This window comes from Emiliania huxleyi (assembly GCF_000372725.1).
Source record: "Emiliania huxleyi CCMP1516 unplaced genomic scaffold EMIHUscaffold_832, whole genome shotgun sequence".
NCBI classification, from domain to species: domain Eukaryota; phylum Haptophyta; order Isochrysidales; family Noelaerhabdaceae; genus Emiliania; species Emiliania huxleyi.
In genome coordinates, this window is record NW_005195786.1 from 1 (window position 1) to 16,312 (window position 16,312).

The 16,312-nt window shown below is 65.6% G+C and overlaps 2 protein-coding genes across 2 annotated transcripts; both read left to right on the forward strand.

Annotated features, from left to right (window-relative positions):
* The first annotated feature begins 2,249 nt into the window (after positions 1-2,249).
* On the forward strand, positions 2,250-4,036 carry EMIHUDRAFT_446502 (hypothetical protein). Its single transcript, XM_005758863.1, is given in 7 exon segments — positions 2,250-2,284; positions 2,297-2,827; positions 2,897-2,937; positions 3,168-3,317; positions 3,355-3,507; positions 3,593-3,731; positions 3,859-4,036. The coding sequence occupies 6 exon segments, from the start codon at positions 2,317-2,319 to the stop codon at positions 3,978-3,980; spliced, it is 1,116 nt and encodes a 371-aa protein (XP_005758920.1). The 5' UTR covers positions 2,250-2,284; positions 2,297-2,316; the 3' UTR covers positions 3,981-4,036.
* Positions 4,037-15,450: 11,414 nt separating this feature from the next.
* EMIHUDRAFT_249849 (hypothetical protein) lies at positions 15,451-16,047 on the forward strand (the record flags this gene model as incomplete). Its single annotated transcript, XM_005758864.1, has 1 exon — positions 15,451-16,047. The coding sequence occupies one exon, from the start codon at positions 15,451-15,453 to the stop codon at positions 16,045-16,047; it is 597 nt and encodes a 198-aa protein (XP_005758921.1).
* Positions 16,048-16,312: the final 265 nt, after the last annotated feature.

Sequence of the window (16,312 nt, forward strand, 5' to 3'; positions counted from 1 at the left end):
TCGAGAAGGGGAGGGTGCAGGCAGACCGATAAGGCATATATGGTGGTCCGGTTCGGACGACCGGGGGCAGAAAGTCAGTCGACGAATAAAGGGAGGGGGATAGCGAGTGGCAAAAGGGGAAGTGGAAGCCTGACCATCTTGGATAGGATGCGGGACGGAGATAGGGTCTCTACTCCAGGTGCGAGGCTCTGGGAAGATCTCGAAAGACGCCCCCTTGCGACTGTCTGAGCTTGTGCGTCTTGGGGCCGGGGTTGTGTTTGTGTGACTTCTGACTGTCGTTGCGGTCTATCCCTATTCCCTTTCTCGACTGTCTGCAGTCGATTAGGTATGCTGAGTGACTTTCTTGTGCTGAGAGAGAGCTTTGTTTTGTGTCTTGTGCTTGCGAGAGAGAGGATTTTTAGCAATGCTTGCGATGGATGATCTCCGACACCCAAAACCAAAATGCAAATGCGGAGTGGCACACTTTGGCGTGCAGATCCTGCGTCTCTCACTGCCCGAACAACAGACGCGGGTACCGCCGCAGGTCTGTTTAAAATTCTTTTCTCGCGCCGTCACGGCGACGAGCATAACCAGCTGCTGCCGACGAAGATCGAGGCCTTGGCTGGCCAGCGCGTCGTCGCTGTGTCGGCTGGAGAAGGCCACAACCTCGCCCTCACCGCCGACGGCGCCGTCTGGAGCTGGGGCTTTAGCGAAGATGGCCAGCTGGGCCACGGCGACGAGCAGCACCAGCATCTGCCCAAAAAGGTCGAGGCCTTGGCGGACAAGCGCGCTGTGGCCGCGCACAGCCTCGCCCTCACCGCCGACGGCGCTGTCTGGAGCTGGGGCGGTGGGAGGAGCGGCCGGTTGGGCCACGGCGACGTGCGTAACCAGCCGCTGCCGAAGAAGATCGAGGCCTTTGCTGGCCAGCGCGTCGTCGCTTTGGCGGCTGGAATGTCTCACAGCCTCGCCATCACCGCCGACGACGCCGCCTGGAGCTGGGGCTATGGAGGCTTTGGCAAGCTCGGCCACGGCGACCAGCAGCGCCAGCTGCTGCCCAAGAAGGTCGAGGCGTTGGCGAGTCGGCGCGTCGTCGCTGTGTTGGCTGCAGCCATGCATAGCCTCGCCATCACCGCCGACGGAGCTGTCTGGAGCTGGGGCGAGGGCCGCCACGGCTGCCTAGGCCACGGAGGGGACGTGTCGAATCAGCTGCTGCCCAAGAAGATCGAGGTGTGGTCGCGGGATTGAGAGGTCGCGGAAGCGGTATCGAATCGTCGGATAGTATCGTGTGGACGCCTTGCGCATGATGCATGAATGTGCCGTGGGGCACCTCTCGTCGGGCCGAAGCCCCGCCCAGACTCCCTTCACACTCTCTCTCTCCTAGAGTCCCGTGGCGTCGTCCTAGAGTCCGGAAACAAATAATTAAAAGTTGACTTTTGGCTGCGACCCGCCGCTGCAACGGCCCCCCCCGGGACGGACACTGCAGCAGCCGCTGTTGCACAGTGTACCAGCCGAAGCGTCCACGAGAGGAGTGGCTCCTCCTGAGCAGAGTCGAGACGTGATCCGTGCTGTTATGTATATGTACCGGCCCTATATGCACCCGTGTGTCCTGCCTATGCATTGGCAGGGTTAGACGTCGCGCGAATGCATAGTCCATAGCGTGTTCTTATGCAATACGTACGATGTTTTCGCCTTTATATGTCTCAGCAAACAGTGCAGCGCTGCCGATGTCGCATTGGCGCTATGAGCTACGCATTACGTATCCGTATTATGCATCACTCAGCCGAGCCTGCACGTGGGAGGGCTAATGGACTACGTATTATGTGTCTGAGGGCTTGTGCGTCTTGGGTCCGTGGTTGTGTTTTTGTGAACGGAATACCTAAACCGTGAACGGAAGGCCATCCTCGCGCACGGACGCTACAGGCGCGGGCGCGGGGGTGGAGGGTGCGTATGAGGCGGAGATGATGGAGGCGCTCGCCGCGTGCCGGCGTGCGGCGATTGAGCGCCTCCTCTCTCTCCGGCTGCGCGCCTGACCGGTGCGGCCTCACCGAGTCGGCGTCTAGCGCGCGCGATAAGGTTTTTGCTCGCCTTCCCTGGGACCCCGTGTTGCGTGACTCTGTGCGATTTCGGGCCCGGGGTTTTGCGTTCACGTGAACGGAAGAAATCGCATCATTGCCGCCGAGCGAACCGAACGGCGCTGCGTCGCTGCGCCCTGCCCTGCTGCTGCTGGGCGGCATGTACCTCCTCGCGACTGCCCTCGCTGCTGCTCCGCCGCGGCCGCTCCTCCCCACTGCGCACAGCGGCGTCTTCGCGGGAAGAATCCGGGCCGGCACGCCGGCGATGATGGTGCATTCGGTGAGAAACCGGCAGCAGCCCTTCAGCGGCTGGTCTCGCTCCACTCGCCAGACGTCGACGTCGACGACCACCTCGCAGTTCCTCGAGGCGCAGAAGCCTCGGTCGATGGCGGCCGCGTGGATCGACGGCGGCGTCCCGCGGTGGGTGACGCTGGTCGACGAGGTCCTCTTTGTCGTCGCGTCGGCCGCCTTCATCAAAGGCTCGCTCGACTTCTTCCCCGGCGTGCCGCTGCAGTCGTACATCGAGGGCATCAACCTCTTCTTCGCCGGCTCCGCCGTCTACACCGTCCTCGCAGTGTTTGCGGCGTACGAGATCGTCGAGGACGCAAAGCTGTCTGGCCGCGAGGCGCCGCCCGCCAAGCTCGTGGAGCAGGCGCTCTACCTGCTCGGCTCGGTCTTCTTCCTCTTGGGCACCGCAGAGTTCACGCCGCCCGCCGAGTCGTCGGCCGAGGATGCGGCCGTGAGCGTGAGCGTGCTCGGCCGCACCTTCTTCCTCGGCGCGGCAAGAGCTGCACCTGAGAGAGGGCGCAGACACGTCCACGACACGTCCTGGACACGTCCCGCAGGCTCGGCGGCCTCCATCCCCGAGGACACGCTCGCCATGGGGGAGCGAGCCTCCCCCGCCTCGCCTCCTCTCCCCGCGAGCCGCGCCCCTGCTCACACCCCCCTGCTCACACACCCCCCTGCTCACACCCCCTGCTCACACACCCCCTGCTCACACCCCCTGTTTCACACACACCCTGCTCACCCCCCCCCCCTGCTCACACCTCCTGCTCACACCCCCTGTCTCGCACACTGCTCACACCCCCCGCCCCTCCGGGGACCCCGTCTGGCCAGGACGAGCTCTTCATCCTCGGCTCCTTCCTCTTCTCGGTCGCCGCATTCATCTCGGCGATCGACGTCTCGGGAGAGAGCACCGGCGACGAGGTCTCGGTGCTGCAGCGACGCACCTCCGTCGCCGTCGCCTCGCTCTTCGAGCTCGGCGGCGTCGCCTTCATCATCGGCACGACCCGCCGCCGCCCAGTCGGGGGGGAGGAGCGCTGCTTCACGGCTAGGGAGTGCCGTGCGCCTAGGCACGCCCTGCTTCTACCCCGCCGGGCCGATGGGGATGAGCGCGTGCCCCGAGGGGACCGAGACGCTGACGAGAGTCGGCGCCGCGCTCTTCGTCGCCGGCTCCGTCTTTTACACCATCGGCCCCCTCCTCCTCCCTCCGCCCTCGAAGCCGCGACACGCCCCCGACACGCCCCCGACACGCCCCGCAGGCTCGCTCATCATCCTCGCCTTCGAGGCGTGGCTCACCTTCCGGGGAGACGAGCCGGGCCCCGACCCGGGCGCGGCGGGCGGCGTGGGCAGCCGGCAAGGAGGAGGGGCGGGGCTGCAGGCCGGCGTGCCGCCGACACGGTGACGGGTCAGCAATCAGAGACGGAGAGAGGAGGGCCGGGGGCCGCAGTAGTAGCCAGTACGATGTGGGCCGACAATTATGTCAACGTACACACACACACACACACACACACACACACACACACACACACACAGTGGAGAGATAGCATAACTGAATCAAAAGGCTGTGAATCGTCTCGACACCACGCACGACGTGCGGCGAGCGTGTCAAGTCACAAGAGCACGTTTTTACACACACGTACGACATAGGGCACAAACCCCCCAGTGCACGGGCGTCATGCTTTTATAATTACCCCACCTACCTAGACGCGTGTGTGTACACTATATGTTCGTCGGCTCTCTGCGCGGCTGCACCAACACTTTCGCTCTCTGCGCCTCTCTCACAACCTCCAAAATCACTCAAGTTGCGCATCCGGACTCTCTGTCGTTCTGGCCGTGCTTCCGGCCCCGCCGCCTCGCTCGCGCCCGGCCACCTCTGAAGGCTGCTCGCCGCGCCAAAAGCCGCCGCCGTACAGCCGGAGGAGGAGGAGGAGGAGGGCCTCGCTGCCCCCGATCGCTGCGCCGCCGTAGAGGAAGAGGGAGCCGACAGCTTCTTCCCCTCCGCCTCTGCTGCTCGACCCGCCGGGGCGGTGCGGGAGGAAGCGCTGCACAAAGGCGCCGGCGAAGAGGCCGGTGAGCAGCTGGGCGAGGGGGAGCGTGTTGTTGGCGAGGGCGATGACAGAGGCCTGTGGGGGGACGGGGCGGCGGACAGTGTGCGCGGGGGGGTGGGGCATGCTGCCGAGGAGAGCTGCCGCCTGCCGGCCAGCTGCAGTGCCCGAGGGATGGCCCTGTGCGAGGCTAGGGTCAGGGGTGGGAGTCAGGGCTAGTGGCCGGCTTGACCTTGTGCGACGCGATCGCGCTTCCGATCACCGCCTCACAGAGCGAGAAGATGGAGGCGCTGTGCGGCGCGAGGCTGAGGCCCGACAGCGCCGCCAGCACGAAGACGAGCCCAGGCCTCGCTCCGGGGGAGGGGGCGCCCCTCGTGCCGACGCAGCTCGCGACGAGGAGGAGCTCGCCCGCAGCCCACACCTGCTCGCAGCTGGAGCCGTGGAGAGGCCCACAGCTCGCCACGCGCAGCTGCCCGCACCCCTGCACGCCGTCGCGGTGCCGAAGCGGCGGCCGAGCAGCGGGAGGGCGAGCGAGGTGCAGATCGCGACGAGGGCCTGGAGAGCGAGGCTGCAGAAGGCGAGTCGCAGCCCGCCGGCCGGCAGAAGCAGCGGCACGTGCAGCGGGGTCGACACGCCGACCTGCGGACAGCGGACCGGAGAGCGTTGGCCTTCTCCCTCCCTCCTCTCGCCTCTGCCCCGGCTCGGCCGCCCACCCACTCGGTCCACCAGAAGGCCTGGCACTGGATGAGAGTCCAGCCGAGGAACTGGCACGCCAGCAGGAGGGCGAGCTGCGCGCGGCTGTGCCGAGGGAGGCGGCGAGCCTGGGCGGAGAGGAGCCAGGGGGCTGGGCGAGGGGGCGGGAGGGGGGAGGAGTGCCGCCGGTGAGCCGCGCGCCACAGACAAGAGCGTCGCAGCCTCCTCGCACACTGCAGTCCCGGCAGCCTCCTCCTCCTCCGTGCCTGCCGCCGGCGCCACGGCGGAGGGAGGGAGGGCGGAGGCGGCCTCGGAGGCGGCTGCGGGCAGCAGCGGCGCTGCGTGGCGCTCTCCCGTCGGCGCGTGCGAGTCGGCGGCGCCCGCGACGAGGGCGGCGGTGACGGCGCTGGCGAGGAAGAGCGTGCTCAGGTTGAGCAGCGCGACAAAGTGGCGGTAGGAGCCGTCGGGCTCGGCGCTCGCCCCCGCGGGAGCAGTGGCGCCGCGGGGCGAGAGGAGGGCCTCGAGCGGCGCACTCCCGGCGAGCAGCGCCAAGAGGCGGCCCGCCATCTGGAAGGCGGTGAAGTCTGCGTCGACGCTCTCCGCAGTCCTGCCGCCGCCGCCGAGGAGGTCGTGGGCGAGGGCGCGGCCTGGAACGAGGAGAAGGTCATGCGCACAGTCCATGGCGGTGAAGGCGGCGAAGACCGTCACCACCTCTGACTGGCGGCCCCAGCCGAGGCGGCCAGCCAGCTCATGCGACCACGCCACCACCTGCAGCCCGACCACGGCCAGCAGGCCGAGGAAGAGGAGGAAGGGCCGCCTCCGGCCGAAGCGAGAGGTGCAGCGGTCGCTGGCGTGGCCGACCGCTGGCTGCGCCACGAGGCCGATGCACGGGTTGAGAACATAGACCAGCCCCGCAATCGTCGCCGACAGGTTCAGGCCTCCGACGAGGTGCGGAATCATGACCGTCTCTCCAGCCGCCCATCCAAACTCGACTGCCGCGCCCGTGAGCAGCAGGCAGGCCCTGCGGAGCCGTCCGACGGCCATGGGCCGAGTGGAGGCCTGTGAGGGGCGGCAGTTGCAGGTCGCACGGCGCAGTAGCGTGGGGTCCGAGCGTACCACCAATTTCAGCACTCCACGCCGGTGTCGAGGGCGGCGAGTCCTCAGACAGTCTGACAGCGCGCGAGGATGTGTCGAACCCACGCCGGTGTCGGTGAGAGACTGTCTGCTATAGCCGCAGCCACTCCCAGCTGCTCGGTGTGAACAGAGTTCGTACACCGCTCCGCAAGACCGAGGCCCTCGGTGTTCACAGCGGAGTGGCTGGGGCTATACCAGACAGGGTGAGAGAGAGTTCTGTTTTGTTGAATTCTTTACCAAGTTGCAACCCTTGTTCCGCACTCGGCTGTGAACGCTGCTGTTTGCCGCCGGTTGAGCAGCACCCCGTCCCCATCCAGGTTGGTGGTTGCTGCCCCAGGTCCCGCACTATGTAGGTGCACTGCTTCAGCAGCGTGCACCTACTCGATCGACGATCCTGGTTGGTCGCTGGTGTCGGTTGCGCAACCTTTTTGCCGACCTCCGAGCCCAGATAGCGCGCCGTGTCTGATCCTCGTCGGCATCTGCTTCCGGGCCTGGCGGCCCGCCACAAGGACTTAGGTGAGAAGTGCCCGCCGAAACATCGGAACGACGCTGCTCCGCTCGACTTGGTTGGTTGCTGGCAGCACCCCAGCACCGGGGGGTCCTGAGAGCTGTTGGTTGGTGCTCTGTTCACAGCACAGTACGGAACAAGGGTTGCAACCTGGTAAAGAACTCGCTCGCAGGGCCAAGACGGCTATGGAAAAAGAAATAACTATTCTTGCCAGGTCGTGTCCTCTTTCTCCCTTCGACTCGGTGGTGACTATTGACGCCGGCTCGTGGTCTAGGATTTTCGCGTCTCTCCTTCGGGCGAAGAAGTCGTGGACTCCCGGTTCGTGAACAGCTGAGAGGCCGTCGAGTGTCGGGAGGTATATCTGGTCGATGCGGGTCGATGTTGTGCTTTTGGTTCCATCTCGGAGGGAGATGTTATGATGCGAGGTGTAGAAGGGGGCGGGTCCGAGCCATTCTCTCGCGACGTCGACTAGTCCGAAGTGCGTCATCACATCGGCAAGCTCGTTTGCCCCTCTGTTGTCGTATGGCGAGGCGGCGTCTGATCTTACGTCCAGCTGGACATCTTGAGGAACTGGTTGCACATCTTGATGAAAAACTGGCTGCCGCCGAGGTGGAGGGTCTGCAGGCCGGTGCCGCCCAGCCTGTCGGCCATGAAGTTCTTGTTCTTGAGGAGCCCGCCGGAGAGCTCCTGTTTTGCAGGGTCGAGGGCGGATATTTATCTCTGTTTCGCTAGGGGGGCGGTCGGGTTCGGTGGGGCGTCGCACCCGCTTGCCAGCGTTGGCTTCGGAGACCGAGATCGTGGGGGGGCCGTTGAGGTCGAGCCCGAAGTTGCGGTAGTGGTCGGTGATGTACTTGATATAGTAGTTGGGCTCCAGAGGCATGCCGTCGGGGATCATAAGGTAGTACCACGCGTGGCTCTTCTGCTTGCCGACGTTGGACTGGGCGATCTTGTGCATCTCGGTGGAGGCCGAGAGCGAAAGGCGGAGCATGACGAGCTTGTCCGGTTCGGAGGGCGGCCGAGCGCCGATGTTGATGATGGGGTTCTCCATGATCTTCTGGTCGAGGAAGGGGACGAGGGAGGCCTTGATGTCGACGGAGAAGTACTGGTGCCTCGTGTTGTAGGCGGCGACGATGTGCTTGCCCTTGATGGCGTCGTCCTTGATGTTCGGCCCCCCGTTCTGAATGACGATGTCCTTGATCGCGACGTGGAGCGAGTCGTCGAAGAAGCCGAGCTTGGTCGAGGTGAAGGCCTGTCCGCTGCTGTACTGGAACTTGATGACGCTGCCTTTGAACTGGGCGTAGTGGTCGTCCTCGAGCTTGGCGGAGTCAATGGTCACCTGATCGAGTCGGGGGGGCGGGTTGGGCTCTTTTTTCGGAGTTTTGTGTTCGCTGGGCGTGCTGGTGTATCTGGCTTGCGGTCCTGGTTTTGTCTTGGTTTGTTGCGGATTGGTTGCCGTTGGATTGGGCCTTGCCGAGACTTGTAGTTTCTTGTAGGTCCAGCTCGAGGTCGGATTTTGACTGTTGGTCCTCTCGGCCGCGTCCAGTACGCGGGCCGGAAATGGGTTGTGGGTGTGGGGGAGTGGATTTCTTTTCGTGTATGTGTGCGTGTGTGTGAGAGAGAGAGGGCTCTCTCGGGGCGTGGTCGTGTGTGTGGGTGGGGGGAGGCGGTCGTGAGGGGCGCTGGGGCTCGGGAGGGGGGCCTGGGGGTGGTCGAGCGCCGGTTCGTGTGGTGAAATAGTCGGTGCTGGCGGGGAGTGGCTGAGCTGGCAGGGCTGTCTGGTTTGATGTAGGATTGGTGTGCTGTGCTGCGCTGTCGCTTCGGAGGGAGGCGGGGGCGCGTGCGCTGGGGCGGCGTGCGTCGAGGTGCGAGTGGCGCGGGAGTGGGCGGGTGTTCTGGGGCCGGGGAGCGGTCGCGCTGACAGGAGCCTGAGATGCTGAATTGAGAGGTGGAGGCAATGCGGGGTTGCTGTGGGAAGGTGGGTGGCTGGGTGGGCAGGCGTCGGGGCGTGGTGGCTCTCTGTGCCCTCTCTGTGGCGGGGGGAGCGGTCTCGTGGAGGTTTGTATCGAGAAGTTCTGTGTGGTTGGAGTGTGTAGATCTGGGGATGTGTCGGTCTGGTCTGCGGTAGGTCTGCGCGGCGCGCACTCTCGGGGCCAGGTGGGCGTTCGGTGCTGCACGCCTGGTTGGAGGCGGCCCTTGGCGGCGGCGGGCCGCCCTGCCCCTGTCCTGCGGAGGGCCGGGGCGGCGGCGGGGCGACGGCGGGCGCAGCGGCAGCGGGCGCGGTCATTGCGCGCGGCCCAGAAAAAGAATTTTTTCTATCATCAAATGGAGCATCAAGAATAGCCAAATACCGTATTGAATAGGAAGAGGGAGAGGAGAATCGGGAGGGGGGAGCAGAATCAGGAATTGGCTCTGGCTGCCCCAGAAGAATCGGAAAGGAAGAGGAGGAAACGAGAATGGAGAATCAGGAAGCTGAAAGCGGGGCCAAGATGGGAGAGTCTGGGAAGAGAATCAGAATATCTGAGCAGAAGAGGAACCTGGGAAGGGGAATCTGGTGAGAGGTAGAGCAGAATATAGGAAAGGCAGAATCCTTAGGCGCGGACAGACTTCTCCATTACTCACGCTGGGCTCGATCAGCTAGTTTCCCTAGCACGGATTTGGCGGACGTTCTTGGCTTCAATTTTACGAATGTCTTAGCACCAGCTGAAGACTTGCCCCCGTCCTCGGCTGAGAGATCACATGGTTTCTGCACGGTATTCGGATTTTGCTATTTGTTCGTGTGGGGTTATATTGCAGATTTGTCAATATGGTACCGCGTCTGCGACGCGGGCCGGGGCGCCTTGCGGGCAGAGCCCTTAGCCACCCTTTATATCTTGCGCGGTCATAACCACATGTACAGCGAAGTTTTGTGTGTTTCTTTTCTTTTTAGAATTTTGGTTTTCGGCTTACAGCAGAAAGCGGCCACAGCCTGTGAGGGTTGCGTCACATGGTGTGAGAAAAAAATCAATGTGACCTCCACCCCAGGTGCACAGGTACGAGTCGCTCTGCGTCACGGCAGCCTGAAAGGCTCGAGGGCCTCCAACTCGCCCCTCCGCTCCATCTCTCGCGCGTGCGCCATCCCCCACTCCATCATCTCCGCCACACCGTCGCGGCTCGCCAGTCGCACAAAGTCCTCCCGCCTCGAGTACCGCGCGCGCATCCGCGCGTCGGCCGCCGAGTCGAGGCGGACGGCCGCCGCGCCGCCCGGGAGCACGACGCGCCTCTCCGCCGAGGTCTTGCGCAGCGAGAGGGTGCCGTCGACGCAGCGCATGCCTCTCACTCGCGCGGTCCAGTGCCCATCGATGAATAGCGGGAGGTGTGCCGACGCCATGTTGACGTCGATCAGGTCGTCTCGGTCGCGGTAGTCGGAGAGAAGCAGCGGCTCGAAGCGGGGCGCGCGGAGCCGCGGCGCCCGCTTCACAAGGATGTGCACCCGGCCGCGGCACTGCTCGTCAGCGTCGGCGGGCAGCAGCTCGTCCAGCCACTCGCGGATCATCGGCCCCCAGACGCCCACCAGGCCCCACGCGCCGCGCTCCCACGCGCCGCTCCGCTCGGCGAGCGACGCGGCGAGCTCAAAGGCGGTTGGGACGTCCACGCCGGTGGCGCCGATCGTTGCGGCGAGGGCGCCCGCCGACGCGCCGACCACCGGCACCTCGCTCAGCCGGTAGCGCGAGGAGAGCTCGTGCAGAGCGCCGGCCTGCCACCAGAAGAAGATGCCGCCCCCGGGCAGCGCGAGCCCGGCACGAGGAGCCATATATATCACGCACAAGCCGATGGGGGCAGATTTGCCGCGAACATCAAGGGTCGTTTTTTTATTTTTTCCTTCTGAGAAGCTCGCTAAACGCTCGCCGAGCTCCATGCTGTGCAACACCACCTCCTCACTAATCGTCAGGGGCGCGGAGAGCGCAGTGCACTGCGGTGAGGCTGCGCAGCGGGGGCTCGCCCCCTGCACCGCGCTCAGCGGCTCCCAGGGAACCGATATGCCTCACAGTATTTTAATACACTACTAACCTAAACCTCGACATGTGCATGGAGCTTTTGGGGCAGACCCCGCGCGGCCAGCGCGCCGCGTAGCTGGGCCCCGGTGGTCGCCAGGATGGATCTCGACCCCTCCGGCACGAGCACCGCGCTCGTCAGCGACTCGGCAGACTACTCGCAGAGTGTGGGTAAACGAAAGTACCGTATTCGGTACTATCAAGAAAGACACCGAAAAAAGTCGCCGCGGCAGTCCACGACGAGCCAGCCTGCTGCCGGCTCGCACGGCAGCCTCTTCCTATGGACCAGCCTCGACTTCCATACAGTCAACATTTTGTCGCTGCGTGCTCGTGGTGAGCTGTGGCGGCGGTCGAAGTTCGCCCAGATTCGGTGACGAGCGCCGGACGATAGTACCGCCTCTGTTCGCCCTGTGCATGTCAGGCCAGGCTGCAGCAGGGCACTACCAACGTGCTGCCCTGTTGCAGCCTGACTTTGCCCACTGTGCACAGTCGCCAGAGCACCACCACCGCCCGGCATCGTGTCACGGCGAGCTCCTTCTGCGCCCGCTCGCGAGGCTCTCGCGCTGGCACACTTTGGCCATCTGCTGCTCGCGTTCGGCGAGCTCTTCTCCGCACTCCTGCCACGGTGCCGTCACCACACACCTTCTGGCTGGCCTGAGCCGCGCGGGGTCGCCGGCGGGGGCAACGCGTCGACCTCTCTCTCTGGTGCACCACGGGCCGCGACGGCTGCTGGCAGCAGGCGTGAGGAGGCAGTGTGCCGGCACAGTCGAGCCGGAGCATCGGGTTCTTGATGCTTCTGGGGTCAAGTTTGACCTTATGTGGTATAATATGCAACAATAATGCTATGCTCTCACCCAGCCTTTTGAGATATGATCCCTCAAAGTCGAATTTTCGTTTACTGGTGACCATAGTACCGTTTGTCTTGTTTGCGTTTCTTCAAACGAATCCTTTAAAGTCTCGACAATCACTCAGCTGCTTATGTGGCACCGCAGAGGCTCCCTTGGGGATGCCTGAGGCCACCCCAACCACACACTAAGCCGTACGTAGACGAATTGGGCGCTACTTTTTTCGTTTACCCACATTATGCGAGTATGGCCGTCTGTCCCTGTCGAGGGGTGGACGAGGGGTGGCCGAGGGTGGCCGAGGGGTGAACCGCGACCGGAGGGCATAAAAAGAAAACCTCAGTCGCCACGCAACTCCGCTTGTTGGCTGGTGAGTGAGTCACACACACACACACACACACACACACACACACACACACACACACACACACACACACACACACACACGCACGCACACACACACACACACACACACACACACACACACACACACACACACGCTCCCCCGGTCGAGGGGTCCCCCCCTTCGCCCTTGAGCGCACATGGACATGTACATGTACATGTTGTTGTTGTTGTTGTTGTTGTTGTTGTTGTTGTTGTCATGTTGTCATGTACAGTGGGTTGCGGGCATTAAGAAAACGTCGCATTAAGAAACCCTACCAAGAGATTTCCGCAAAAATCTAAGAAACCACGGCGCGCCGCAGGCGCGGCCCCGAGAAAAGGCCAGACACGAGTCTCGAGTGTGAACGGGAGCCCCAGCTCAAAATTTCTCTTCGCCTGCGGCGCGCGCACTTGTCACTTTCCAAGTCTACGGTGTTCTGAGTGGAGTGGAGATGGAGGCGTGTGTGCGTCTTCCCGTCATCCAGAGAGCCGACTCGGCGGCAGACTCTGGCATCGCCCTCGCGGACCGCAGCTTGGCCTGTACGAGGGTTTCCTCTCGCACCCTACCTGGTTTCCTTTCCGTGTTTCCTGCTCGTTTCCCTACAACACCCTCTAGTTTCCTCGGGAAACCCCGGGGAAACTCCGTGGAATTCGTCATTTTGGGGGGGCTCTGAGCCGTGCCTGAGGCTGTTTTGGGGCCAAAATCGGCAAAATACCGGGTATTTTGCGGGTATACCTGGAAAACCCCGGTATACCTGGAAAATACCTGGGTATCGTGCCGATTTCCTCAATTTTGCCCCAGATTTTGCCCCAGACCAGCTCTCAGACTCAGGGAAACTCGCGAGTTTCCCGAGGGAAACTCGAGAGAAACAGAATGGAGCACCAAACACCCTCTGGTTTCCCTGGAAACTTCCGGAAACGCAAAGTGCTGGGGACCCTCTGGTTTCCCTCTGGGTTGCCGGAAACCCTCGTACAGGCCAAACCGCAGCTTACCTCTTACCTAAAATCCTTAGGGGGCCGGCTCTGGCCTGAGTGCCGGCCGGAGCTAAGAAACCACGGCGTGGGGTGGATGAGGGCTGTGGAAAGGCTTAGACGGCGGCGTGCCGCAATAATCTTAATGCCCGCAACCCACTGTAGTCGTTGTTGTTGTTGTTGTGTGTGGAGTGCTCAAACCACAAGCGCTGCGAGGCGGAGCACACCGTCGTGGTGCAGCTGCGTGCGAGGCGGAGCACACCGTCGTGGTCAGCACGACGCGACCGCTGAATGACTGCAGACAACCGCAGGCGTGTGAGCGACACGCTCGCGGCAGCCGCCTCTTACGCGGCACACAACGCTGCGCTGTTTGATCGCTCACCCGCCTGCCGCCTGCCACACGGCTCTGCCACGCGCAATGGCTCGTGCCACAGCACGCCCAGGCAGTGCACCTCTGGAAGCCGCAGCGCAATGACCACAGCGCCGCCGACACCAAAGCCTGCAAGCTCCACCCGAGGGTACAGGACAACGTTGTCAAAAGGCGAGGTGGCCAATCATGCGACGGCCAGCTGCCACGCTCTGACGCCTGGTCGCGAGAGCGCAGCCGTCACTCCCAGGCCGAGGAGGCCGCTCGACGGGGTCGCGCGCCACGAGGCTGCACGCCACGTTGCTGCGCGCCACGTCGCTGCGCGCCGCGGGCCAGCGGAAGCGGCTGTCGGGTCGGAGGCCATGGGGTTCGAGGCTATGGCGGGCGTGCTTCGCTTGGCTGTGCGTGGGCAGCGGAGGAGACTGCGCCACGCACTCCGCGCGTGGCACGCCGCCAGCCGCCCGCCTGAGGCTGCCGCGGCGCTGCTGCGATGGTGCGAGTTCGAGCGCTTCTACGCGCTGTGGTCGCGCTGGCGCTGGGCGGCGCTGCACTCGCCGTCGCCGCGCCACGTGTGGGCCGCTGCCCTTGCCATCCGCGAGCTCCGTTCTCGCCGCGCGCTTGAGCTGCTCAGCCGACACGCGTGCCGCTCGCTCGTCCGACACCTCGAGCGCGAGGGCCTCGGGGGCGGCAGCGGCGGAGGCGGCGGCGGCGGCAGCAGCGTCGGGCGGCGCGGGAGGGTGGCGAGACACCGAGTGCAGGGCATCGGGAGAGGCTACGGCCACGGCTGCAGCTCGGCAGCCGCGCGCGAGCGGCACCGCGCCTCGCTGCTGGCTCGGCCGCAGGGGGCGGCCGCTCTCGCCGAGCTCGCCTCCTGCAGGGCGCTGGCCCGCCGCGCCGACGGGCATCGACTCAAGGCGGCTGTCTCGAGGTGGGCCTCCCGCGCCGCCGCCTCGAGGGAGGCTGCGGTCCGGTGCGCAGTGCTGCTCGCCCGGCGCAGCTTGCGCGCCTTGCTCGCGGCGGCGCGCGCGGCCGCCGAGCGGCACGAGCGGCAGCGCCTGGCCCTCGCCTTCCGCCGCCGGCACGACTTGTGGGCGCTGTGCGCCGCGGCAGCCTCGCTTGGCGCCGCCCGCCGCCGGCTTGCCGCTGCCCACCTCTTCGCAAAGGGCGCCAGCCTCCGCCGGCTGAGGTCCGCCGCCGGCGCTGCAGCTGCCGCCCGGTCCGCCGCCGCGAGGCTGGCGCTCCGGTCCGCCGCTGCGGTGTCCTGCCTCGCGCTGCGGCGGGCGTGGCCGAGGCTGGCCCGAGGCGTTGCCCGCCGTCGAGAAGGCGCCGCCCGGCACGCGGCGCAGTGTGCAGCCCTGGAGGCGGGCCCCGGCCGCCTCTGGGCGAGGAGGCTGCTCCGCGCAGCAGTCGCCGCGTGGGAGGAGGCCGCGAGGCGGCGCGCTGTCGCCCTCGCCGCCGACGCCGCCGCGTCCGCCAGGCGGCGGGCCGCCGCCGCGCTCTTTGCGGCGCGGCGCGGGTGGGCGTGCTGGGTGTCGCTGGCCGAGGCGAGGAGGCGGCGCCGCCGCGTCGAGTCTCACCCGCGTCTGGCCGCGCTCGCCGGCCGGCTCGAGCAGGCGGCGTTGCGGCGGCTAATGCGGAGGTGGGGGGCGAGGGCGCTCGCGCACCCGCTCGCGCGCAGGCGGTGGCGCGTGGACCGCCTCTGGCGGGCGCAGCGACGGGCACTCTGCACGTTGGGGCGCGCCGCCCGCCGGCTGGCCGCGTCCGAGTCCGCCCGCGAGCGAGCCGACTCTGCGGCGCGGCGAGGCTCGCTCCTTCGGTGGGCGTGCGCCGCCGCGGTTCTCTCGGCCCGGCGCGAGGCGGCCAGCGAGGTTGAGGCCCGCCGCCGCCACTCGGTCGCGACGCGCACGTTCGTGGCGTGGGCCGACGCGGCGGCGCGGCGGAGAGGCGAGGCCGCCGCGGTGGCGATGGCGCGCAGCCGGGTGGGGCGGGTGCGGCTGCGGCAAGGCTTGCGCCGCCTGACCCGCCAGGCGGCGGCGAAGCGGAGAGTCGTGCTCGCAACCGCTTCCGTGGCTGCAGCGACCGACCGGCGGCGCTTGCGGCACTCGTGGCCGCTGCTCCGTTTGTTCGTGAGCTTGCGGCGGCGCATGCGGCTAGCGAGCGAGAGCGTCGCCAGCAAGGCGCGCCTCGAATCGGAGCGCCGTCACTTGCGCATCTGGCTCCGAGGAACGGCTGTGCGGTCCGCAGTGTCGCAGCTGCGCGTCGCTTGGCTCGAGAGCGTGGCCCTCTCTTGCGTGCGGGCCCTCCGCTCGCACGCCGCCTTGGCTCGCGCGGCGCGGCGCTCAGAGCAGGCGGCTTTGCAGCGCGCGCGGAGTAGCTTGGCTGCGCGGCCCGCGCTGTGCGCCGTCGCGCTTCGGACCATTGCGCAGTGGACGCGCTTGCTCGCAGGGTCCGCGTTTCGCGGGTGGCGGCACGAGGTTGTGAGGCGGAGGCGTCTGCGGCCGCTGCTGGCCCAATTTGCGGGAGGGCGCGACACGCACTTGGTGCGTCGCACCTTTCGGGCGTGGAGCGAGGCGATGTGGTACGCACAGCTGATGCGCCGCTGCCGGCGAGAGATCGCCGACGAGGCGAGGGAGCGGGGGGGCGCTCTGACGCTGCTGGGTGGCTCCGGGCCCGCCGATCGGCATCCTGTCTTGGTGATAGCCGCACCTCGCGCCTCGCGGGGGGTGGACACGGGGCGGTGAGCGTCTCCAAGCATCTTTGAGCTTCACACGAACGCTCATGTGGTCATGCGTGGCCCTCCGTGAGAAGCTAGAGGACGTACGCACCGGAATAGTAGGGTCTACGCACCTACATCGATTTACGGCATGTACGGGCTTGGGGGGCTACGGCCTACGTGGGCATACTCTCTATACTCTACCTCTTAAAAGATAAAACGTAGACTCTACGGCGCTCTCGCTAAATTTATGCAAGAAAATGAAAACGAAAGACTGCACAGGTGGGTGTGTA